Source organism: Phodopus roborovskii, unplaced genomic scaffold (assembly GCF_943737965.1).
Source record: "Phodopus roborovskii unplaced genomic scaffold, PHOROB, whole genome shotgun sequence".
Classification (NCBI taxonomy): Eukaryota; Metazoa; Chordata; class Mammalia; order Rodentia; family Cricetidae; genus Phodopus; species Phodopus roborovskii.
In genome coordinates, this window is record NW_026125545.1 from 3,823,957 (window position 1) to 3,849,571 (window position 25,615).

A 25,615-nucleotide genomic window follows, 5' to 3' on the forward strand; every position below is an offset into this window, starting at 1 on the left:
GGTCCTTTGGACCTGGAATTACATACAGACTATGATCTGCCATATGGGTGCTGGGAATCTAAACCACTAACTCACCCTTCCAGCCCCTACAAACAACTTAAAAACAAATACCTTGATCAATATGCAAGTGAGTTATTTACACCATCTTTGTGCCTCTCTGCTCAGATATGCAGCTAACTACCAGCTGTGGACTAGAGCCAACAGAGGAAAGCTCAAATGCATGCTAGTCTCTAGTCTTCCACACCTGCAAGTCACATGGGAGGATCCCGTGAACTCTTGCCCAGTGCTTCCCAACCTAACACAATTATAAACACAAATTAGTAATGTGCTTCTTAGCCTCCACCTTCTCTGTCATTTTCATCCCAGGTGTGCCTGTAGTTGTCCAGCACCTGTTAGTCACATTTACGCCTCCAATTTCTTGGGGATGGAGTAATAGGGCAAGAAGGACTTTGGAATAAAACTAGTCGTTCTTTTGTCCCAACAGGATAATGAGGTTCTTTCCTATTGCAAAATTCTGTCTCCGCAGCTCAATGTTTTAAAGTCCCTCCTTTTCGCCATCCAGTCCGGGATTTGCTACCTTTGTAGGCGCCGCTCCCTGCCCCACGCGCCAGGTCAGAGCAAAAGTTAATAGTGCAGCTGCGAAAAGGCCCTGGAGAAGGGCTGTCGCTAGGCTGGTCCACACGCCGCCGCAGCACTCCGAGCGCCCAGCCCGGCCCAGCCCGGCCCACCCTCGAGGGTGCCTGCCGACTTCCGGGGCCAGGAACCCCAGGCTGGAGCCACACCCCCCCCGGCGCGCTGCCTCCCGGAAGCCCCCCGGAGACACCTCGGGCCCCGCCCCTGCACAGGTCACCTCCCTCCACGCCCCCTTTTCTGGCCCGGCAGCCGGCAGGCAGGGAAGTGTCGTAAAGCCTGGCCTAGGAAACTTTACCCGGGGTAACAGGCGAGGCGCTTTACGGCGGCGGCGGCGGCGGCGGCCGGGTGAGAGGCTCGGCGGCGGCGGTGGCGGCGGCGGAGCGGCCGCAGCGGCAAAGGAGGCTGCGGCGGTGGCTGAGGGAGAGGAGCGGAGGCAACGGCGGCGGGGAGCGGCGCGGGGTGAGCCGCGAGGAGGGGCGGGTGGGAGGCAGTGACACGGCCGGCGGCGGGGCTCGGGCGGCCGGGGACGGTGGCCGGCACGGCGGCGTGGGGGCGGCGCGGCGTTGGGGACACTCGGTGAGGGACGGTTTCTGCCTTTGTTCCCCCCGCCTCGGCCGCCCCCGGCCCGCCAGTCGGCGCTGCCTGGCGCCGGTCGGCCGCCTCTCATGGCCTCCTCTCTCGGCTGTGTCGCTTCTAGGATGGCGGAGGTACCGCCTGGGCCTAGCAGCCTCCTCCCACCACCAGCGCCTGCGGCCCCAGCGGCGGCCGAGCCCCGCTGCCCGTTCCCGGCGGGGGCTGCACTCGCTTGCTGCAGCGAGGACGAGGAGGACGACGAGGAGCACGAAGGCGGCTGCGGGAGCCCAGCGGGCGGCGAGGCGGCGACCACGGCCAAGGCGCGCTCTTGCCTTCGCTGCCCGCAGCTGCCCCAGGAGCAGCAGCAGCAGCTCAACGGATTGATCGGCCCAGAACTGCGACACCTCCGGGCCGCGGCGACCCTCAAGAGTAAGGTTCTGAGTGCAGCGGAGGCGGCCGCCCCCGACGGGGCCCCCAAAGTGACTGCCACAAAAGGAGCCGGGGGACACCCGGGGGAGAGACCTCCCCACTCGGTCCCCAACAATGCAAGAACTGCGCTCCCCGACCGGCCAGAGGCGGCGGTGGCGGCGGTGGCAGCCAGCGACCCCGCGGCGGCTCCCAACGGACTGGTGGAGGGCAACGAGCCGGATGAGGAGGACGACGAGCAGGTGCGGCTGCTGTCTTCGTCTCTGACCGTCGGCTGCAGTCTTAGGAGCTCCCTGGGCCGGGAGGCCGAGCCCGGGGAGGATCGGACGATACGATACGTCCGCTATGAATCCGAGCTCCAAATGCCTGATATCATGAGACTGATCACCAAAGATCTGTCTGAACCCTACTCCATTTATACGTATAGATATTTTATCCACAACTGGCCACAGCTGTGTTTCTTGGTAAGTGGATGGCATGAAAACAGGGTGAACCCAGCAGAGAGCCAGGCCACTCAGGCCAGGGAGTGTGAGGGCCCTTGTGTGGCGGTGGTTGTACCCTTCATTTTCACAGTACCTTACAGATGTGAAGTGCTGCCGTGTGCGCGCGCGCGCGCGGGCGCGCACGTTTCTAGTTACTAAATGGAACTGTGTGGAAGGTAAGAACTGTGATCTGGGTTAACTTACTACTCTTGTTAACTGCAGCAAGCCTGTGCAAAGCGTGTTTCACCTGGGGTGGGGGTGAGGGGGATCTCACATCTTGTTTACATTAGCTTCTAATCATGTTTAACCCTCATTAATTACCCTCCACCATCCGCGGAGTATTTTGTAGTGATGGTTCTGTTCACATACAGGCCTTAGTAATAACTCTGTTACAGCCAGTCAAGGAAGAATGTATGCGGTAAACATGTTTTGGTGAACATGGTTGTCTGTAAACTTGCTGTGGCCACGTTGGAGAATGAAATCTCTGAGCCATGTTCATTGATGATGGACATTGTTTCCTTCAGTGGGACAATACTTTTAGTCAGCCTGCTTCCTTCCAGGTGTGCCATTGCAGAAGGTATCACTAAGACTTCCGGTGGCAGAAAGGCCCCTGGAAAAGTGAACAGAAGGCCCTTCTGTGGGATGCAGGAAACTTAAGCGTGAAACTACTCAAAAACTTTCCAAAAACTGGTACCATTGGTTTGCATGAGGTATAGCTGACAGACCTATGTGTAAGCTGAACAGATTTGTCTGTTGAATAAGATGAATAACTATTTTAAGTTTACATTCTCACCACTAGTAATCTCTCCACAGTAACATTGACCCACTTTCTGCCTGTGAGAAACCTTTAACTGAGATGTATTACACTTGAGGTGTAAGCTGTGCGCCATGAGTGCAGCACAGTTTTCACTGGTTCACTAAAGGCAGCATACTTTCAAGAGTGTAAAGCTCTCACTATTATTACTGTTTTAACCCTGACTTAGTTTCACTCAGTATTCCTTGCAGTATGTTTTGACAAAATGTCAAAAGTCTTATGGTTGCTTCCACAGCATGGTGGTAATCCAGAAATGCTACTGGATTTTGTACATATTGGTAGTTTTGCTAGCTTTTGTGTTAATTATGCTTAAACTTATTTTAGAACATTTGTTTAAACTTTAGATACAGTTTTGTATTTTGTAGTCCATAAAAGGTGGTGTTTTTTTTTCTTTTAATTTTTCTTTATAATTCTTAGCATTGTATTAAAATAGTTCTGCTGGGCATGGTGGCATATACCTTAAATCCTAGAATTTGGGGAGGCAGAGGCAGGAGGATCTGAGTTCACGGCCAGCCTGATCTACATAGCAAGTTCCAGGACAGCCCCAGCTGTGTAGAGGGATCCCAACTCACAAAACAAACACAAACAAAAGTTCTAAGGCATGTTAGAGTCTGTGAATATGGAACAGTATTTACTATTATAAATGTCATCAGATACAACTCAAAATTGTGTATTGATTTAATTGTGAGTTAATCCACAAAAGTGTGTAATGGAGTCACATTTTAAACTGAATGGAGCTGATGTGGTTCAATGCTAGTGGGTTGACTCATGTGTTCTTTAGAACTCAGTTTTTCTGGCATTTTACACTATGGTAAACTCCAGTCTTTTATGTACACCCCTCTTAATTGACTAGTTAGTTTGTACTTCAGCCTTTACTAGCTAAAGTTTAACATTAAGTTATGAATATCTAGAAGTTGTACAAGTAGCTGACTTCAAAGGTTTCTCATGAAAATATAGAATATGAGTCTGGAGATATCTAACAATAAAATTACACAACAGAGGCAGTTTACAACTGGGTCTTTCATATGCTTTTCAAGTTTAATTTCCCATAAAACTAATTTTTACAAATGTCTGAATTACGTCTTTCTAATTGCCTGAAAGGACAACCTTAGAGATGATCTATCTAGAGCTACCTTTTAATTTTTTTTCAGTGGGAATGAAAGCCGTGGTGCTGTGTGTTTAAATATCTAGCTGTTTGGCAGCAGAGAGGTCTTTACCTCTCTGGTCTCCTAGCCTTTCAAGATGGCATGAGGAACTATGACATACCCTTGACCTATTTACTTTATCATCATGGCACATAGTTGTCTTCCACAAGGGGTGGTTGTCCTTATAAGCATCAGTCTCAGGGGATTAGAACCTCCAAAGTGCCCCTAAGTTTCTGGGATGACATGTAGTAGACCAAATGAAGTATGTGAGGTTGAACCTTAAAAATTGCCTATACTTGGTTGACTCATTAAAACAAATTTTCTTAAAATTCATCTAATATTTGTAACACTTGGAAAAACAGAATCTAGTACAAATGAGTCATTGTCAATTACCATAAACTTTATCCATTTATAGTTCATAGTATTTTCAGTTTCAGTGTTTTTAGAAGTTCTTAAATTTATGACTAGCAGTGTAATAGAGTACTTCCATTTACTCTAAATTTAACTTTTTGGTGCCCTCCAGTGTTCTCTTTGTAATGTTCTGGAATTTGGAAATCTGTATTTTGCACATATACATTTCTCATAGTTCTGTAGACTTAACAGGCTTTTGAAAAATCTTTAACTGTTAAACAGATTTACCACTTCCTATACTTCAAAAAACACATTTAATAATATGCTTCAAAATCGTGTGCAGCAACTTTTGTTTGGGGGGAAAAAATCAACAAGTAGTTTAGTGGTTGTTATAAATGTTGATAAGCAATTTATTAGGATTGCAGTATTGATTTTATAATGAGCAATTCATATATCTATATCAAGTTTTTATTTCTAGATGATATGTACAATTTGATTTATGCTTCTAAATTTTTTAATAAGGGAAGTATCTTTTAATCTCAAGAATAAACTAACATTTTGTTTGCTTTTTACTTATATGGTCAGAGAACAAATATTTGTTTGAAATTCTGGTACAGGTTAAAAGTATTGTCTAGCTGTCCATAGTGACTTTAGTTTTTCTTTTTGAATGACTTTATTAACTGTAGGATATAGCTGTTCTATGGTCTTATATAAGATTTGCATGTATTCTATTTTGCATGAGCCTAGCTTACTAGGTCAGGGCAAATTTTTTCCCTGGCTGCTACAATTGTATAATTTGGTCTGTGATATCATTATGTATATGTATACACATGTGCGCACACATACACACACACACACACACATATATACACACACACGTGAATATATATACATATATATACACACATATATTAAACACACACACACACACACACACACACACACACGCGCGCGCGTATACTGACAATCCAAATCAGAAAATGCTATTAGCGGGGCTAGGCGTGTAGCTAACTGACAGGGTACATGTATGTTACTGGGTTCAATCCTCAGCACTAAAAAGGCTGTCAAAGTTGTTCATTTAGATAATTTTCTTTTTGTTTCAGGTCTTAATAAAAAAAAAATTAAATTGATTTGTGCATTAAATTGATATGAATGAGAGAAAACAAAATGGAAATAATTGTAAGGTGTTTTGACCTGGAAGAATTATGGAATATATGATACAATGTGAACGAACTATTATCAGTTATTGACTTTAATATTCCTTCAAAAGGATTTCTAAATGGATTAAAATTATCTTGCTTACAAAGATTTTTCCACAGTTTATTTAAAAAGGAATTTCAGGAAATGTTTTAAGTAATAGACACAATATGTTACAACAAATTTGAGTTAAAGTAGGTATTAAGTGTGTGTTTGATTTTGCTTACTAATCTTTTGACCAATTCCTGGTTGTTGAAATAGTTGTTTCTGGGAAGTTAGTTTACAAAACAGAAATATTGTTTGCTGAGATATTGTTCTATTTGTATTTCTCAGTATACACTACTAGAACTTTTTAGCAGTTTTGACATACTTGATAAACATTTGCATTGATAACATGAATGAATAGCAAAGTAAGCCTTTAACATTCTGATAGTTTTATAAAAAAATAAGTCATAGTATTCTAATTATACTAATATAAAGATTGGAGTTTAAGGTATTTATATGTATATATCTTAAAATACCACATATAATGAGATGTATATGATACACACACACACACACACACACACACACACACACATATATATATATATATATATATATTTTTTTTTTTTTTTTGGAGACAGGATTTTGCTGTGTAGAGCAAGCTGGCCTTGAACTTCAGATCCTTCTGACTCAGATCCTTCCACCTTAGCCCACTGAGTGCAGGCTATTCAATTTCTGGGAACTTTATGATAATGACTCATACTGTCCAGAATATCCTGGAAACGGGACCATCATGTATTTAATTTTTGTAGTGGTCCAGTACCTTTTGAATGTGATCTAAGTAATACCTTTTAAACAGTGCTTTTTCTGAAAAAAAATCATAGGTACTTTTTTCTTGATCAGAGTTAACTACCAGGTATAATTTTCAATTCTTATGTTTTTAAATTTCATTAAGTCTTTATTATAATTTGTGGTACTCTGCTGATGGGTAAATTGTGCAATATTTTACTGTATCCTAATAAGTAGACTTTCCTTTAAAATAGTTTTGTTTACTTACTTCCTCTTCCCAATGTAAACAGGTCTCTATTGCAAACTATTTTAATTATAAGTACTTGATATGTAGTCTGTAAAAGTCCTTGAGTGTTTACCTTGTAGAAGTCATGATCTGAAGGAAGTGTGAGTTTTTAAAAACAGGAATATTTGAAGTTTTGAGATTCAGGTTTCTGAAACTTTGTGATTGCTGTTTTGCTCTGGAGTTCTTCTGATATCTTCTCTCAAAAATGCTGACTAAGGGTCAGGTATTTTTGCATTCCTGATGGCATTGTGTTCTTCATAACTGTTTGTTTATTTTCAAGGCCATGGTAGGGGAGGAGTGTGTAGGTGCCATCGTTTGCAAGTTGGATATGCACAAAAAGATGTTCCGCAGAGGTTATATAGCCATGTTAGCTGTGGATTCCAAATACAGGAGAAATGGCATCGGTAAGGAAAAAGCTATTTCACAAAGGGTGAATTAATTATTTTCATTTTTGTGTTTTGAAACAAAAGATTTTAATGTCCATACTTAGAAATAAATTTCAAGGGAAGGGAAGAAAGTTTTTTTTTTTTTAATAAATTTATTATTGTGTGTCGGAGCACAGCTTTGGGGATTAAACTCAGATTATCAGGCTTTATGGGTGGGCAAGCGCTTTTACCTACTTGGCCATTTATCTCACTTTCCTTAAGATTGTTTTTCTTTCAACATATTTTCAAAACATTCTTAGAAATAGGTTTTACAATTAATGGTTTTGAGAGATTATCTTTTTAACAAGTAGCAGATGATCAGTTTTTTGTTCAGGATTTAAAAAAAAATTGATCCAGAATGCTTCGTGTTTTACTAAGTCCTGGAGAAAGTGTTCCTGTTTTTTTCATAGCATTATGAGAACATTTTATATCAGGTACTATTCTCAAGTTCAGTATATGTTGACCACGCTAAAATTATGGGGGAATTGTTATCATTACCTAATACTAATCATTAAGCCTGAAGTAATTTTAGAGTTCAAAAGAAGATAATTATTTATTGTTCTGAGATTCCTGTTCCTAGTCCTTTTAAACAATCGAATTCCTTAGTTTTTTTTAGTGTGTGTGTGTGTGTGTGTGTGTATGAGAGAGAGAGAGAGAGAGAAATTGCATGTGTAGAGGTTAGAAAACAATTTTTGGGAGTCTCTTCTCCTATCATGTGGGTTCCAGGGACCTTAGTTTGATCCCCTGCTGAGCCGTCTTTAGTCTAGGTCAACACATGTGTCTTTTTAACTGTCACTAGAATGAATCATCTGGATGGTTTAACAGCAGATGGTTAGACCCGCTCCTTGAGAGTCTCTTTCAATTGGTTGGGCTCAAGCTTTTGCTGTTGACGGCTTTGTAAGCTTAGTTAGAACTACTATCCTAGTATGTTCAGTACCTGCTGGCTCTTTTTTCACAATGAAGGAAAAGTTGGAGAGGTAGGTGTACATGCTGGGATGTTAATGTTCATGAAATATTTGATGTGCTGTTTGTTAGTACTATTAGCAGTTTTGTTACTTGTGGCTTTAAAAGAATATGACTACTATCCTCTAAGACTCATATTTATGACTTTCAGGATAATGTCATGAGAGACCCCTATAAATATGTTAGGAGTTTGTTTATTTGACACTGGGTTTAAATTGCTGGCTCAGATATTTGTGCCTCTGTTTTCTAAGTAGCTGGGATTTCAGTCAGGTGTCACTGGGCTGAGTCAGTCTAAAAGGTAAAGGATTTTGGTTTTGGATAGTGTTAACAGTAAAGAAAAGTAAATTCTACTAAAATTGTAATGAATTTAGTTGTTTTATAGACAAGTTTGAAACTGATGCTTTTGAAAAGAGCTAAGGATTCACAAGAAAACAGTACTCTTTATTGACTGACAAGTTCCAGAAGAAGCCATTGTTTAAGGTTCCATCCTGACCCAGCCTTGTTGTGAGATGTGTACATACTCATAAGCTTGCCTTGAAAACGAAGTGATTTTAAAATAAAATTTGTCTTTTTTGAGACAGGGTTCTCACTGTGTAACCTTGGCTGTCTTAGAACTCCAAGTAGACTAAGTTTTCATCGAACTCACAGAGTTCCATCTGCTTTGCCTCCTAAGTGCTAGGATTAAAAGTGTGTGCCACCACACCTGGCAAAATTTTTCTTTTTAAAATCAGATTTGGAAGTTACTATTTCTTTTAAAGTATCAGATATATGTGGCACGGAATTAAGATAAACTTTATAGATATTTACAGACACACCACTGGCATCAGTCACTGCCTGACTTTATTGTGTCAGTATCACTATGTTTTACATACAACAGCTGGTTTTGTCTTGGCACCTTGCGGGCTAAGCAGTTCTTGTTAGGTTGTCTTGTGCCTTATGTCCAGAGATTTGGAGGACATTTGGGAAAATCAGCTCAGGTCATTCAGTAAATTCTTGCTAGCTCACAGAATTCTGGCCTAATCTATGCTGTATTTTCCCATTTCATTTTTATCTTTCCTAATATATTGTAACAATAAAACTCCTGCTTGAGGCTAATAAGACCTGAGAAAAAGGAATCTGTCAGGAGGTAGGTCTTACTAAGGTAGCCTTTTTTTTTTTTTTTTTTTTTTTTTTATAAATGGAGGTTTCCTGGGCTTCTCCCAGCTGATTTCTGGTTTACTTTTCTCTTAGAGATGATCAGTATGTCTACATTGAAGATGAAATCTAATGTTTTAAATTTCTGTGCATTTATAATTATCATAATTTAGATTTTTTAAGAAACTATACTTTTCCTTCATTATTAATACTCAGATCTATATTCTAGGTACTAACTTGGTAAAGAAAGCTATATATGCCATGGTTGAAGGCGACTGTGATGAGGTGAGTCTTTCAAGTGTTTAATCCTGTTATCCTGGGCAGGGTTCTACTGGATAGATTTTTTTACAGTGTTCTATAGTAATAGTACTGCAAGTTTCATTGCAGATCTTCTACCCAAATGCAGATTGTGGAGAATTTTTTTTTTTTTTTTTAGAAACAATTGTGATATAAATTTTAAGAAAATGGAGTTGAATATCTTCAGAACACAGAGGTGAAATCTAAACATATTCAGTAAATATTTAATTCAAAAGCTTTGTTATCAGCTGAGTCATTTAAATAAGTTGTTGTTTCTTTTTGCTTACCTTTTATCCTATTGTTTAACTTTCTTTCAAAAAAATACCCACCTGTGTGGAGGATATTTCACTCTAGGAAAATGTCTCCAAGTATTAAGTAATGACTGGTTTGGATATTACCATAAGAGCACATCTTCTCTTTTCAGCTTGTCTGTAAGGCCTTTTTTTGCCATCTGTACTTTCTTTATTCCTATAGCACAATGTTTCATATATGCTTAGTAAATATTGATGATAACTGGGGATGTTAATATCGTACATTAATGTAGGTGGGAACAGTTTAAACTAGAGAACGGATGCCTTTTATAGTAGTAATGACTAAACAACACAAAGGACAGTTACCTTTGGAAAAAAAGTGATTTTTTTTGGTGTTTTGAGACAGAGTCTCACTATGTAGCCCTGGCTGTGTTGACCAAGTTGGTACTTGCTTTAACTTCTCAAATGCTGGGGTTAGGGGTGTGCACCACTGTGCTCAGCACATGCCTTTACTGTGAGAGGACAGATGTGTCCTAACAAAATTGTCAGATAAGGAGATGAGGTGATTCCTTTGCTTTGATAACTTTTTAAAGCAGAGGGTTTTTGTTTATTTGTTTGTTTTTGTTTTGTTGTGTGAGACAGGGTCTATATCTCAGGCTGTCCTTGGATTTATTAGGTAGTCTAGGCTGCCCTTAAATTTGCCATTCTCCTGCCTTAGGCTCCAGAGTACCAGGGATATAGAAGTGTGCCCTGCTAAAGTTAATTTTTTGGTGTAAAATTTATAGTTTAAAAATAAAAGTCTTGGCCAGGTGGTGGTGGCTTATGCCTTTGATCCCAGCCTGTTCTACAGAGCGAATTCTAGGACAGGCTCCAAAGCTACACAGAGAAACCCTGTCTCAAAAAACCAAAACCAACCAACCAACCAACCAACCAACCAACCAACCAGCCAGCCAGCCAACCAACCAACCACTAACCAAACAAAACCAAACAAATAAATAAATGCTCTGTGTGTGTGTGTTTACAAAATTCCTCAACTATCTTGTTCCTCAGCTGTGACCTTCCTTCGTATTGCAAGTTGGTTACCTATTACATTTCTAAGCATTTTTTCATGCAGATGTAATAACTTCTTAGTATTCACAAAAGTTGCTAGCAGTTTGGAGAACCTTTGAGTAATAGACTGTACTTTGATTTTCTGCTACGAGAATTATTGTGAACAGGGATGCTTAGGTCAGGATCTACTTTGTTCCTGGAGTTAAGTCTTTTCATGAGTTATATTAGTCATTGCCTATGAAGCAAGATGTGTACTTACTGATTAAGTGTTGAAATAATACTAGGTTTTCATCAAAGCTTCTAATACAGGATTTGGAGAGTTGGAAAATACTGTGTTAATTTTATTATTTATTTTAGAATTGAATGCTATTATTTATGTATTTATTTATTGTGTATGTATCATTGTGTGTACACATGTAGAGGCCAGTGGCTAACGTTGATGATTGTCTTCTTCAATCACTTTTCACCTTAATTTTTGACATAGGGTTTCATTGAACCTAGACCTATCTCTTCAGTTCAGCTGGGTGTGGTAGCACTTTACTAAGCTGTCTCACTGGCCCCATACCCTAAGGATCCTGAGTGAACAGTTTGGGTTTGGCTTATTTAAAGAATTCACTATGGGACATCTTGATTTCTTACCCATCTTCTGCAACTTAGCAATTGTATAATTGAGGGCAAATCATTTCACTTTGCCTACTCTGTCACTTTGTGTGAAGTTATGTTAATTACACTTTTAACTTTTGTTGTGAAGAACAATAGTTAGTTGTTCATTCATCAAGTATCTAGTCAAGTTCTGTAGGGAGCCAGATAACAGTGGGCACAGCATTTCTCTCAAACACATCAAGCTTCTTAGAGAGAGAGAGAGAGAGAGAGAGAGAGTCTGTCTGTCTGTCTGTCTGTCTGTCTGTCTGTGTGCCAGCCAGCCACCTGTGTGTAGAGTTCAAGAAGACCAGAAGAGTAGGCCCCTTACAATAGCTCATAGTTAGGAGTTGTCTAATATGGGTGCTGGGAACTGAATTGGGTTTGTCTGTGAGAGCAGTACATGTACTTAACTACCCACTCACCTATCTCTTATTATTGCTTTAAGATCAAAAAAATTTCAGAATTATCATTTGGCTTCTTGTGTCATATTTCTGTGTAAAGTGAAAGAGAAGCTTTGTAGTAAAATTTTAGTATAAACCTTGATTGAAAACAATATGTTTATGAGTTGAAGTGATAAAATGTTGAATAATAATTAACAGCATATTCTACTATATTAGATAATATATAATCTCTTAGGAAGTATTCAGTATACTTAGGCTATCTTTACATTTTGATTAGAGTAGCCATTTCTGTAATTTTTTCTTTATAGTTAATACTCAATTCATTAGGATGGTAACAAGCCAAAATTCAAATATATTTTTGAAGATTTGATTTCATTTATGTGTATGAATGTGAGTATGCCATGTATGTCTGTGGAAGCCAAAAAGAGGGACTCAGGTTCTCAAAAGAGCAGCAAGTACTCTTAACTACTAAGCTATTACCAGACCTAGATTGTAACTCTTAACCACAGTTTAGTTGTATCTGTGTAGCTGTAGTTGCCCTTATATACATTTAGAACAGCAGTTCTCAACCTATGGGTCATGGCCCCTTTGGGGATTGAATGACTCATAGGGGTCAGCCAGTATCAGAAAACACAGATACTTACATTACATTTTCTAACAGCAGCAAAACTACAGTTATGAAGTAGCAATGGAATAATTTTACGGTTGGGGGAATCAACACAACTTGAAGGACTGTATTAAAGAGTTGAAGAATTAGGAAAGTTGAGAACCACTGATTTAAAATATTTTTGGGTTGCTAGTTATGAGTGAAAGTAGATGGCAGATTCCCTTGTCCAAGTTGATTAGATTTTCTAATCATTGCTTTAGCTTCCCCTAGGAAATAGTGGAGAGGACTAAAGTATGGTTACTATGAAGTTCTAGGTTATACTTGAACTCCAATTATTTGTCCTTGTTTACTGGTTTTCTTTTTTAACAATCTATGATATATATGTATATAGACAGGTAAATACAAGTGTTTTGTTTTCATGTACACCTGCACACCAGAAGAGGGCATTGGATCCCATGGGTTATGTTATGAGACTGTTAAAGATGGTTATGAGACACCATGGGAATTGAATTCAGGACTTTTGGAAGAGCAGCTAGTGCTCCTCTTAGCCACTGAGCCAACTCTTCAGCCGTTTATTGGTTTTCTTGAGTTTCATTCATCTGTAAAGTATAAATTAGTGTTTTCAACCTTCCTAGTGATGCAATCCTTTATTGTTGTAGTGACCAACAACCACAAAATTATTTTCATTGCTACTATAATTTTGCTACTGTTAATGAATTATAGTGTAAATACATTTGGAGATAGAGGTTTGTCAAAGGGTCATGACCCATAGGTTTCTGTTTAAATATAGCTATCTTTTAAATGTATGTATGTTTGTTTGTTTGTTTATTTATTTATTTTTGGTGAAATAAGACCGCAATTTTGTATTGTGGTAACATCAGTTTTTTTTCAAATTAAATTGCCTTTATTTAACAATTTAGTTGTAATTACATGTTGACCTAATAACAGAATTCCAAGGGAATTATCATATCTGAAAACTTGTACTCAGGTATTCTAGTATAGCATTCAGTATTAATACTTGAATTTTTGTTCATGGCAGCTTTTCATATGTAGCTTTGGCTAGCTCAATGGTCATAGAAATTTCTTAACTCTGATAGGATTGAAGGTGTGTATCCAATACGCATGAACCACATATTTCAGAATACTCATGGATTTGGTCCAACATGTTTGTAAGTGATGTCATATTACATTTTTAAAAGCTTGGGCATCTATCTATAGAAGGTGAAGGTTCTAGAGACTGACAGTTTGATGTTGAACATGAAGAGGAGGGAGAGAGAAAGAAACTGGGGATGTACATGGAAACCATATATTGATGGGACTGTTAATATCTTCAGATAATTTTTAGATCATTAAGTTTATTTTAAGGTCCAAGAGTCAATAAGTTATTTTAGCAAGGAAATCAATGAGAGGATCACATGTAAAAAATGGGAGACTTCCTAGGCTGGTGGCAGTTTATACTGCTGTCAGTGTGGGGTAAAAATAAGAGGGCCATTTGTGGGGGAAGAATTGGTTTACTTAGTGGTTGGATGGGTATAGGAGAGTGGTGAGAAAAGAGTTAGACTCCTGGATTTCAGGCTGAGAAAACTGGGTGGTGGGATGGAGAGCCTCGTCACTATGAGGCAGAATTGTGCAAATTGAGGTGCTATCTTTTCTCTTTGTCTATTGAATTCTTCGAAGATAGAACAGGAAGAGCCTTGTGTGCTTTATAGATGCTTTGTTGTGTCTTTGTTAGTTGTGCTTTTACCATTTTCCCTTCACTCTAAATGCCCAAAGGTTATGACACCTTTGAATTGTCTTCCTGTGTTGCTAATTCTCAGTGACACAGGGCAGAATACATAGAAAAAGTAAACAGAGCAACATATATAAAGTTGGGAAGGAAGAAAGTGTTTAGGTAGAGGGAAATAGACATAAGAAGAGCTCATAGTTTTCAAAAGTATCAGCTCTGTTTTCAGGGCTACCAGTTCAAGTGATAATCCAAAAGACTCAAATGGAACCTAGTACTCTGTGATCCTCTGTTTTGATCTGAGTAATATTTAGACTACTGATTCTCAGTGACATCAATCTCACCTTGTAATTTGTTTAAAATGCATGTTCTTGGGCCTTGTCCTAAGTCTCTCTCTTTCTCTCTCTCTCTCTCTGTGTATCATCTATTTGTGCATGCAAGTTGGAGGTCTGAGATCAATAAGGGTATTTCCTTCAGTTATTTTCGGCCTTATTCCCCTCACCTTAGTTTTCTTAGTTATTACTGTGTGTATATATTTGTGATATGTGAGTGCATACACCATGGCATATGTGGACATCAGATAACTAGAGTTGGTTCTATTGTTACACCATTATGTGGGTTTCCCACTGTCAAGCACAGGTTGCCAGGCTTGCTCTGCAAACACCTTCACCTGCTTAGCCATCACCAGTCCTCCTTATTTTTGACACAGGGTCTCTTCCTTTACCCTGTAGCTTGCTGATTTGTCTAGACTGGCCAGTGACCTTTATAGATCTGCTTGTCTGCCCTCAATCTCACGGAGACCTGACTTCCTCATGTTTGTGCAGCAGGTAGTTTACCTTTCCTAGCCCACAGCAATCTTGTTCTAACCATCCCTCCAGGTGTCTGATGGACCCTAATGTTTAAATTCTCTTGGTTTAGGTTTAGTAAACTTTTTTCGAGACAGGGTTTCTCTGTATTGCTTTGGAGATTTTCCTGGAACTCACTCTTTAGACCAGACTGGCCTCACAGAGATCTGCCTGCCTCTGCCTCCTGAGTGCTGGGATTAAAGGCGTGATCCACCAACACCCAGCTCAGGAAACTTTTTCTACAAAAGATCAGATACTAAATATTTTTTAGTATTTGTGACAGCTTCTTAGCTCTGTTCTGTGCCACAAAAAAGGAGCCTTAGGCATATACGCAAATGGACATAGCCATGTTCTATTAAAAGTTACCTGTTTTCTTTCCCTCCCTCCTCCCCTTCCTCCCTCTTTTCCTCTCTTCCTCTTTCCTTTCTTTTTGATGCTTTCCTGAAGATTGAATCCAAAACCTCATATGTGCTAGATAAGTACTCTGCCACTGAGCTATATCCCCAGCCACCAGGAATTTTTTTTATATGGAAACTGATAGCATTAGGATATTTGGCTCAGTTCTTTAGTTCGCAGACTAGTCTGGGCTCTTAGACCCGGGGTTCTCAATCTGTGGTTTGTAACCCTTTTGGGGGGGGGTTGTCAAATGATTCTTTCATAGGGTTCGCCTAAAACCATCTACTTATTATATGTTTACGATTCATAACATCAAAATTACAGTTTCGAAGTAGCAATGGGAACAATTTTATGTTTGGAGGTCACCATAGCATGAAGAATAGTACTAAGAGGTCCCAGCATTGGGAAGGTTGAGAAATTACTGCTGAAGCCGTGGTAAACAGTGAGAGATTAATACAAACAGGAGTTAAGAGATCAGACTAAATAATTTCAAGTACTGACTTACTTTCAAAACTTTTGATTGTTGATTTTTCTTTTCTCTCTCTCTCTCTCTTTCTTTCTTTCTTTCTTTCTTTCTTCCTTTCTTTCTCTCTTTCTCTCTTTTAACTGTATCACCTTATATGTCACCTTAGTTTTCTCCACAGGAAAATAGTTCATCTTTGTTTTATTATAAACATGTAGTCAAGTCCTAAAAGTTGAAACATAACAAAAACCGGGAGAAAAATTCTCAATGATTCCACCCATATCATGGCTCAAAAATAATTAGCATTTTGATGATTTTTTTCTGTATACCAGTATTGTTTTGTCATTTTTAACAAATCAATTAATTTTAAGAATATTTCATTATATATTTTGTCAATTTTTAATTATGAAATTATAACAAGTTTTTTTCTCTTTTTAAGGTTGTTTTGGAAACAGAAATAACAAATAAGTCTGCTTTGAAACTTTATGAAAACCTTGGTTTTGTTCGAGATAAGAGGCTGTTCAGATACTATTTAAATGGAGTTGACGCACTGCGACTTAAACTGTGGCTGCGCTGAGAGACTGACAGCAAGGAATGGCTCCACCCACATGGAAGCGACTTTTGCATGCAATGCAATTTGTGCAGAATTGCTTTGCAGGTGGATTTAGTAATTCCCATGCAGCTGTTATCTGTCAGTGTCCATTGAGTGTCGCACAATATTTGTTGCACTTTGGCATGGCGCATTTATTCTGAATTAAATGAGATTGTTTTTAAACTTCAAGGGTTCCTTTGGTACCAACAGGATGTGCCAGTTAATAGCCAAGACTTGTTCATTTGCAAAGTCTTCTGACAGTGCTATTTACACAGTGATCATTTTATCACAGAACCAGTAAGTGGGACATGATTTTTTGTTCCTTAAAGAAGCCAATGTAGTAAAAGTCTCTTAAGTGTACTAACATTTCATACACAACCTGCCATAGTTTTCTGAAGGGAAAAGCTTCAACTTAGTTTTTTTTTTTTTTCAATATTAAATTTTCCATTCTTGAATATTGGTACCTCAGTGATTAGTGGATGACAAGTGTAGGGTGGGATTTGTCTTACAATGAGTAAAGATGACAAATTGCGTCTGCCAGTGCCTGTGTAGATAAGTTTTCTTGTCTTCATCTCTAGTTTTTGAATGCATGCTGTCTTTTTCTTTAATGCCTTTGCAAGCAAACTTGTTTTTATTTAAATTCTAAATTTGCTAATAAATTATTTCAGATTTTTATAATTTGGACAGTTTTTCCAGGTGAGTGACAGTGGTTTGATTTAGGAGTCCCTTTTTCCCTTATAGTAAGAAATTGAATCTACTTGGGAAACAGAAATGGCTTAAAGGGATGGAGCTGGGGATTGCTGGGTTTTGGATGCACTTTTTTTTTTTTTTTTTGTTTTTTTGTTTTTTTTATTTTTTTTTTTTTTTGAGAATGGGGAGATTTTGGAAAGGAATAGAAAATTAATGTAAATTGGTATGATTTTATTTAATCAAAATGATTGCTAAGCTGTGAAGAACAGCTTCTATAAAGTAGCTGGGGTTTTTTTTGTTTTTTGTTTTTTTTTAAACTTGATTTGAATTTGCATTGCTTCCATTTTTGAGAATACTTCATTTTTGGTTCTTCGTCTTAGAAATAAATTTCAAAGAGCATTGTATCTGTTTTACGCTGCATTTATTTTCTTTTCACTCATGAGCAGATTCTTGGGGGACCTTTGCTTTGTTCCTCCAGAAAAAGGGGAGGGATGGAATTTTTTTTAATGAGTTCTTTGAGTTTTCTGAGCAGCCAAGGTGTTTATTAGTTACAGTGTATTTTGGCTAATCAGTGTAATGTTAACAAATTTAGGTAATTGTTTTGAGTCAGTAAATCTGTGATGGATAATTTATTTAACTAGAAAACCTAAGCACTCATAAGGAAAAAGATTCATTCTCTGAAATGTTTTATGGGGATCTGACATTCATGTTGTTATTTTCATTTGACTATACTTTCCTTCTGCTCTACTACTTGGTTTGAATTTTATTTTATGGCTGTAATTACTGTATTTTTTTTTTTTTTTTTTTTAAACCCTACCTCCATTAACAGTTGGTAAAGGCCCCCTTTTCAGGAAAGTTTGTTGCTTTTTTTTTTCCTCATTTTTTTCTTTTTAAAGGAAAGCTGCTCTTTGCTCAGTATAATATTTTGAAAGTGAACATGGTAACAAGTACTTTTAAAATAAAGATGCACACTTTATATTTGAAAATAAAAACTTCCTGCTGGTGGGATCATTTATAGTTCCTTATTTTTAAGAAAATGTGTCTTTCCATTTTATATTGCTCTTTAAAGTTTAATGCAGAATACTGGTAATATTAAAAATGTGATGACCACATAGTACTCAGCTTTTCTGCTGACCATTTTGAGTCTGTTTTGGTCAACTGTCATTTGGGCTCCAGCATTTAGAAGAATACCAGTCATCATGATGCTTCTGTTTTCATTTTTGATGTGAAGGAAAGTAGCTAAACAGTATACTTGACATCATCCAATTTTGTTTTGATTTGCTGGTACATAAGTAGTGAATTGTTGATGAACAGACATTTTCTTGACTCACTCTAATGGGTATCATTGTAAAGTAGATACATGCTAGAGTTACCAATTCAAAAGTTTTGTTCTTGCTAGATTGTCAATGAAACTGTCAGGATTCTCCTTAACTTCAGAATTGCTGAATTACCTGAACTGATTGTCTGATTTGTAAACATGATCTGAACCATGTGACTAAAATACCAGATCATTACAATACTGCTCAATGGATAGATACATGATGAATATCAGTGCATACCTTGATGTTTTAATTATTTGACCAATTTCTTACCTAAAATTCTAACTTCTAGCTTGATAACCTAGTTACAAAATTAAAACTTTCCAAGTTGAAATAGGTTCAAACATTAACTTAATATTAGGCTTTCATTTTTCTTCTATCAGCTTAAAGTAATTCCATTTATAATTGACCATGGGTTCACTTGGCTAAAACTGAGCAAAACTGGTGCAACTTTCTTTTAGTGGGGTGCTGCCTCTTTAAGACTGATTGTACTATCCACTGACATTGGTTTGGCAGTTGATACTGCTGAACATTTAATACATGCTACAGTTAAGCTATATATGTTAGTATTGAAGAAAGCTAATGGATATACTACCAGTCTAGATGTGTGGGCTGATTATAATTCCCCTTACATTGGGATGAAAATACTTAACTCTGGAATAATCAAAGTCCACAAATCATAACATTAGTACTTGATGTTGAAGCCAGCAAAATAAGGTGAAAAATTAGTATTAAAAGTTGATTTTTTTAACATTTTCTGTCTCCTCCAAATTACTCTTCACAAACATGAGACAAATCTGTGTAAAGGAGTTTGTCATGTTTTAACTCCTTCCATGCTCTGTTGTGGTATTGGCTGGCATGTATAAGACTGGATGTGTATATTTATTATGGTGTCTAAAAATTATGAGGTTCATCACTTTCCAGGAGCATAGAGGAAATCAGATTGGTAGTACACCAGTTACTTTTCAGTACACCTCAACATCACTAGGATGAGTGCTATAGTGTCCTAGGGCTTTCAGGTTTGTAAAAACAAAACCATAAGTTATATTGACGTCACATATGAGTTGAGTATCTATGAAATATCACGTGTATCTCAAAAATACTGGACTGCTGTTTAATGACTTCGGTATTGCTGCATAGTTTTCTCCTATTGACCCCCTATCCTTTTGGAGAGAGATTTAATGGGATTTGAAATGTGCAAGCTGTGTGAATAACATGCAGTCAAATAAAGTATGGTTAAGTTGTGTTTGCATTTTTCTTTAAGATACAGCTGTGTACATTCTATAATTTGGTTTCAGATATTCAAAAAGCAAATGGTTCTGTTTCTCACTGCCCTCCACCAAGAGTCATTTGGAAGGAATGATACAGTTGTTATCTCTCCATGTTGTGTTCTGACAAAGTAAATTTGAAAATAAAATCACAAACTTGATTGCTAAATGTACTCAAGGTTAGTCAACCGAGATAGCAGTACAAGGGAGAACATTTTTAAAAACTAAGTGATCCTAGCAACTTACTCCTAAGTCAGTTTTTATTTTTACTATTTGTACAATGCCTCCTTGTATAAATAATTTTTTCTTTTGCTAAACACTAAAGTTGAGCAAGAACTCATGTGCTTTTTGACCCATTCTTGTGAGAAACTTAAGTGTGTAGTTGTGAATGCTTATTTTTTATATTTGAAGTATTGAATATCAGTTGGAGAATGAGATGATATATTTTAATTGTGACTACTAAGTTTTATCACCCTTGCTGAATATTTCGTTCTTAATAGAAGTGTGAAACATCTGATCAAGTTTTGATCTTGTAGAAGTGTGAAGTGTCTGAGTTCATGTTGTATTTGGGTCTGAATGCTTCAGAAACTTAGTGTAAATGAGGACCAGAAATGTAAGACTATTATTATCCAGTTTTTATTTTTTTTAAATAAGCATCTTCAAACAATAGGGTTAAAAAATCAGCATATAATATAGTTGTACTTTGTTCAGCTGGAATGCAATGATGGAAGTGCTCTTTGTCCTCTTCAGGATGGAAGCTACTAATTCTTCACTGCTGAGCAGAAATGAAGTATGACAAGGATGGAACCTTAATTTTTAATTTTACTGATTTGAAATTGGTTATATGTGGCCATTGGCTGCTATATGGCTAGCAGAACTTTAGACACATATGCCCGAGGAAAGCTTATTGAAATGTGAAATTAATAGGTGATTTAAAATTGCCTCTGAGTAGAAGCACTAACTAAACTGTTTGTATATTGACATTTTCCTTGGTCATGTTCCTGCCTCATGCCCCTTGTGTGAATCACTCATTGAAGAAGCAGTTCTTGTATCTTACTGTTGCAAGTGCTTGGGATTGCAGAGACTGGTTTCTGAGACTGTTAATAGATTTTAGCTTTAAGTCCTGTAGCATTAGGCCCAACAGTTTATTTTAGATTAATTTGAAATAATTACCCTTTTAAATAAAATAGACCTCATTTTACCAATGGTCAAACCAGGAACATGGAGGTACCTCATATTTATACAATTTTTAAAGCAAATGAGACTAAGGGCAAATGTTTTTTAATTCTGATGAGTAAATTTATCTGCTTTCCTGGCATATCCATTCATCTTTGCTGGTCATTTGGTCAGCTGTGTCTCAAAAGGCAGCAGTGGAGATGTCCTTACAGAAGAGGACTTGGTTGGGACAGCCTTTGATAAGCTCTCAGCCTCTTGACTTGATAGCAACTTGGTGTTTTATTTCTGTGAGAAAAATAGAAGCACCAAGATATATTTCCTGTTACTTTAAAACTTAGACAGTATAGGGATTATGGTGAAATAATTGTCAGTGTATTTAATGTTTTTGGTTTTGGTTTTTTGAGACAGGGTTTCTCTCAATCTCTGGCTGTCTTGGAACTCACTGTATAGTCTAGGCTGGCCTCAAACTCAGATCACTTGCCTCTGCCTCCCAAGTGCTGAGATTAAAGGTGTGTGCTGCCATCACCCAGCTGATAAAAAAAAAAAAAATAAAATAAACTTTTAGTTATGGTGGAGTACTTCTTTGCTGTATAAATGCATCTTAGTTTGTTAATGGTTCAGCTTCCTGAGAATAGACATTTTTGTAAATAGTTTGCCGTATCCCAGGGGAAGGATCCTTCCTCTCTTGAAGTTATCTAGAGATTTATTGGATATGTTACATGATGAGTCAATTTCAAGTTTCTTAAGAATGTTTTAGAGACTTGACTGAGGGTATTTAGTAAATGCACTCTTTAGTAAAATTTGCATTCTATGAAATGTATACACTTATTCCCTTATAACTGCTAAGTTTGTATGTATTTGATACTTTTCTGTCATGTCAGAAACTCACCATGATATAATGCTAGCATATATGAACTAATACCTCCAAAAGTCCCCCACAAATATCCAAATTTCTCAAATTAAATAGTCATGTCTTACTTCTTGAGATTTAAATAATTTCACAGTTAAAGTGAGAGGTGGCGTGTCTTTCTAACAGTTAATTAACCGCATTAAGGAAAATATTGACATCTTAAGAGAACAGTTACATTATTAAGTTCCACAGATGCATGAAACCTCCAAAAGTTAATGTAAAATATAATGTAATTGCTAAAGTTTGTACTTGCGATTCAATGCCTTAATATGTAAGGAATTGATCACTGTCCTCTTTAGGGCCAGGTTTCCTGTGAATGTTAAGTTTTATTGATCACTTTTATGGGAGCCGAACCTACTGCCTTAAATTTAAACCTGCTGCCTTTAGATGCTGCTCTCCTCCAGACTGGCTGTATGTAACCTTCGATGCAGAGTCATGAATACCTGCATATTCTGTGAATGCAGTTAAAGATTTTAAGCCCATCAAGTACTGACTTAACTAGGTAAATGTAAACTGATTTCAAATTTGTCTGCTCCATAGCATGTAATTTAAAAATGAAGTACATTAATATAATGTGAGCATTGTATTTTGTTATGTAATTATTAGTTTTCTTCATATTAGGAACTGAAAGTGAACATTGAAACATTAATGATTCTGGGCATATTTTTTAATGTTTTTGACCTTTTGGTAAAACTGATGAAGTTATGGAGAATAAATGGTATGATGTTTATTGGTAACCTTGACGGTACCTAGTCAGTAGTCACCTAGTGCATAGTAACTAAGTGATAGCTATTAATAATATAGAACAACTTTTATAGTGAGTGTTAAAACACCAGAGGTAGACATTAGATATTTAAATTAAAAGACTTTTTTTTTTTTGGTGTGTGTGTGTGTGTGTGTGTGTGCTAAAATTTTTATACTCTCAAATGTGTGTGCTTATTGTAGGGATAGTAGCTCACATAAACAGCAAAACAAAGATGCCGACTAAAAATTGAGTTCCTTTTTAGGAATGTGACCTTAAATGCTGTCCAGAGCTGGGAGCATTGTTGACATACTCTTTTTAACAAGCAGCTTCTTTAGGATGTGCATCTGCCAAGAAGAACTGGTTTGTATAGTGTCATGTCCTTTCCCAGAGCAGCCCAGATCCAGGGCCTGGTTGGTATGGGTGTAAAGGCTCAGCCTCACTCCCCCAATCTGGTAGGACCAGAAATCCTCATGGGTTGGCTGAACCTTCACTGGCACTACATCTTAACCTCAACTTCCCTCTCCTTAGCCTAGGCACCTAAGAATATTTCCTAATCAGCTTCCAGAGTGCTGATCTCCATCTCAGATCTCGTTTCCCAAGGAACCCCTGTGGGAACAGTATGCCTATCAGGGTCAGAGGTGATCAGAGGCAAAGGTTGTAATATTTAGCTTTAATAATAGACAATTTGGTGTTTCTTCAATCAGGAATGATGGGATAGATGAGAACTGTGGCAAGAAATTCAGAGCCACTGTAGTAAAGGCTTAGAGGGTGGGCAATAAAAGGTCCCTGCTATGAAAACTATTTTGGATTAAAAGCATAACTTGATTTGACTTTGAGTTAAATCATGTCTGACTAGGTAAGTTATTTAAATATTTTAAAAGTTTTTTTTTTTTTTAAACATAGAAAACAGTAATAAGTCATTTCATGTGTTTGTGGTAATGGCTGTTGCTGTGATATGGTTAAATATTCGAGTTTATGATTAGCATCATCATTCTTACTGCTTAATTCTGGTTCATTTAGTGCCAAGCCACACAGGAACCAAAGATAGCTTGGAAGTGACACCATCCTGCCCATTTTATTATTTGTGGATAACACAAGGGCAGACTCCAAGTAAAAAGAATACACTATAGCTGTCGTTTCAGTGGATGAGTCCTTTGTTGGTGGTCTGCATGGTAACATTCCACACCTGCTAAGAGGTCTTGCACAGGGAAATTAGACTCTGGGAGGGAGGCCTGCTTCTAAGTTGAAGAGTTAGTTTTCTGTTGCTGTCTTGAGTAAGAACAGGGCTTGGTAGATTCTGAATGGTGTCTTTAAGTATAGTGAGTAATCATAGGGATATAGCATGAATTCTTGCCAGAGGGGATTACAGTCTGTTCACTTAGAGACTGAGGGAACTCTATGAAAGCCTATGTCAGGAGAGCAGAGAGTAGTTAATAGACTGAAGGTGGAGGGCTAGCTGATCTCTACAAAGCATTATCCTGTGCTGCTTAGACTTGTTAGGATGGGCTCAGGATCCACTGAGGGACAGGAGATAAAACTACATCAGGTGTCCATATCTGTCTAGTGTACTAAATAGCTTCCACTTGGGAATTTGGGATTCTCTGTCATAGTTGCCATTTAAATAGTTTTAACTTTTCATCTTGTTTTCAACTAATTAAGAGGTTCTAGGAAGTATTTTCCATGTATAGTTCATGATTCCTCCCCAGCACATTACCCTAAGTCACTCGAAGAATGAGTAGTCCTGCTTGAAGTGCACACAGATTTGGGATAATCTCATCACTCCAGGGTGAGTTCTCTTGGGTCTGTGTCTGGGACAGTAAACAGGACTGAGGAGTCACAAATGCTTTTGGCATACTACCCATTTCTTACACAGGGCATAACGGCCTGGCAGCCATTAGCCTTCATGTAATGTGTGTGAAAGGTACTCTTCTACATCAGTTGAGGTGTTCTAAACCACAGGTTGGAGAGACAGCAGAAATTTGAAATGGGACATTTGGTGGCACAAGACACTGGGATTCTGTCCTTGTTCCAAGGAATAATTCAGAAGAATACCAGAACTAGAGTCCCTGTCATTCTTCAGAGGAGATGAACCAGAGACAATTATCCCAGTGACCTTGTAGCTGTTCTCTTCCCTCATGATCTGAAAACAGATTATACCTCCAGGATACTCAATACTTGCTGTTTGTTTCAGTGGGAAATTCATATCTTTTTTTATAGTTACAAATTAATTTAGGATGAATGCTTATGATAAGTCACAATCTATGCATACAGCGACTATGAGAGGTCAGTGAACAGGTTTTTGTTGTTGGGGCTCCTTACTATGTAGCCCTGGCTGTTGTAGACTCAACTCAGGGTCTTCAAAACTGGCAACCCAGCTCTGTTGCCTAGACTAGTCATCCCTTACAGCGGAGAGGAAAAGGCCCAGGCTCTGTAAGTATGATTTCTTGAACAGGAGCAATTTCTAACAGAATTCTTTGCTTCCACTACCTGTGGTTTGGATCTAGGTAAAATACAAAAAGGTAATACTTTTAAGGGGTCTTGGTATGGTAATAACCCCCAAAGGAAGCACCAATCAAATTTAAGTTAGGATATATGCAAATATATCTATAACTATTTGTGAGATATTAGTAATAACAGTTGACATGAAAAAAAAATCCCTTTTCATAATTTGAAGTCAGTAGCATGCCTATAACGATGTCCCTGGATTTTACTGTGTTCTGATAGTATTTCCTTTGTGAAAGAGGTGAATACAGTTCCAGCAGATCCTTCAGGGAGTATGTGAGAGGGCATATTGCTCTGTGATTGTCCACTGTGCACCTATACACAGAAGCCTGCTAGCTTCTGGGCCTGGAGTTTGAGATCATGATTTGATTTGCCTCTTGGACTACACTGGTTTCTTTTTGCAGATACTATTCTGGAATGGCTGTTTGGTAATTTTTTAAAAAAGATTTTCTTTGTGTGTGAATGTTTTGCCTGCATGTATGTATACCATTTTCATGCCTTGTGCCCACATGGGTGCCCATGTGGGAAACTGGGA

The 25,615-nt window shown here is 38.1% G+C and overlaps 1 protein-coding gene across 4 annotated transcripts; it reads left to right on the top strand.

Annotated features, from left to right (window-relative positions):
* The first annotated feature begins 978 nt into the window (after nucleotides 1–978).
* Naa30 (N-alpha-acetyltransferase 30, NatC catalytic subunit) lies at nucleotides 979–19,742 on the top strand. Of its 4 annotated transcripts, none has more exons than XM_051177110.1 (6): nucleotides 979–1,092; nucleotides 1,331–2,096; nucleotides 6,962–7,085; nucleotides 9,433–9,488; nucleotides 14,906–15,001; nucleotides 16,318–19,742. In XM_051177110.1, exons 2-6 carry the CDS (start codon nucleotides 1,332–1,334, stop codon nucleotides 16,453–16,455), a joined length of 1,179 nt encoding a protein of 392 aa, XP_051033067.1. In that variant the 5' UTR covers nucleotides 979–1,092; nucleotide 1,331; the 3' UTR covers nucleotides 16,456–19,742. The 4 variants fall into 4 exon arrangements, with proteins under 4 accessions (XP_051033067.1, XP_051033068.1, XP_051033066.1 ...); XM_051177111.1 differs by lacking the exon at nucleotides 979–1,092 and adding an exon at nucleotides 1,192–1,209; XM_051177109.1 differs by lacking the exon at nucleotides 979–1,092 and having other exon boundaries at nucleotides 1,216–2,096.
* The last annotated feature ends 5,873 nt before the right edge of the window (nucleotides 19,743–25,615 follow it).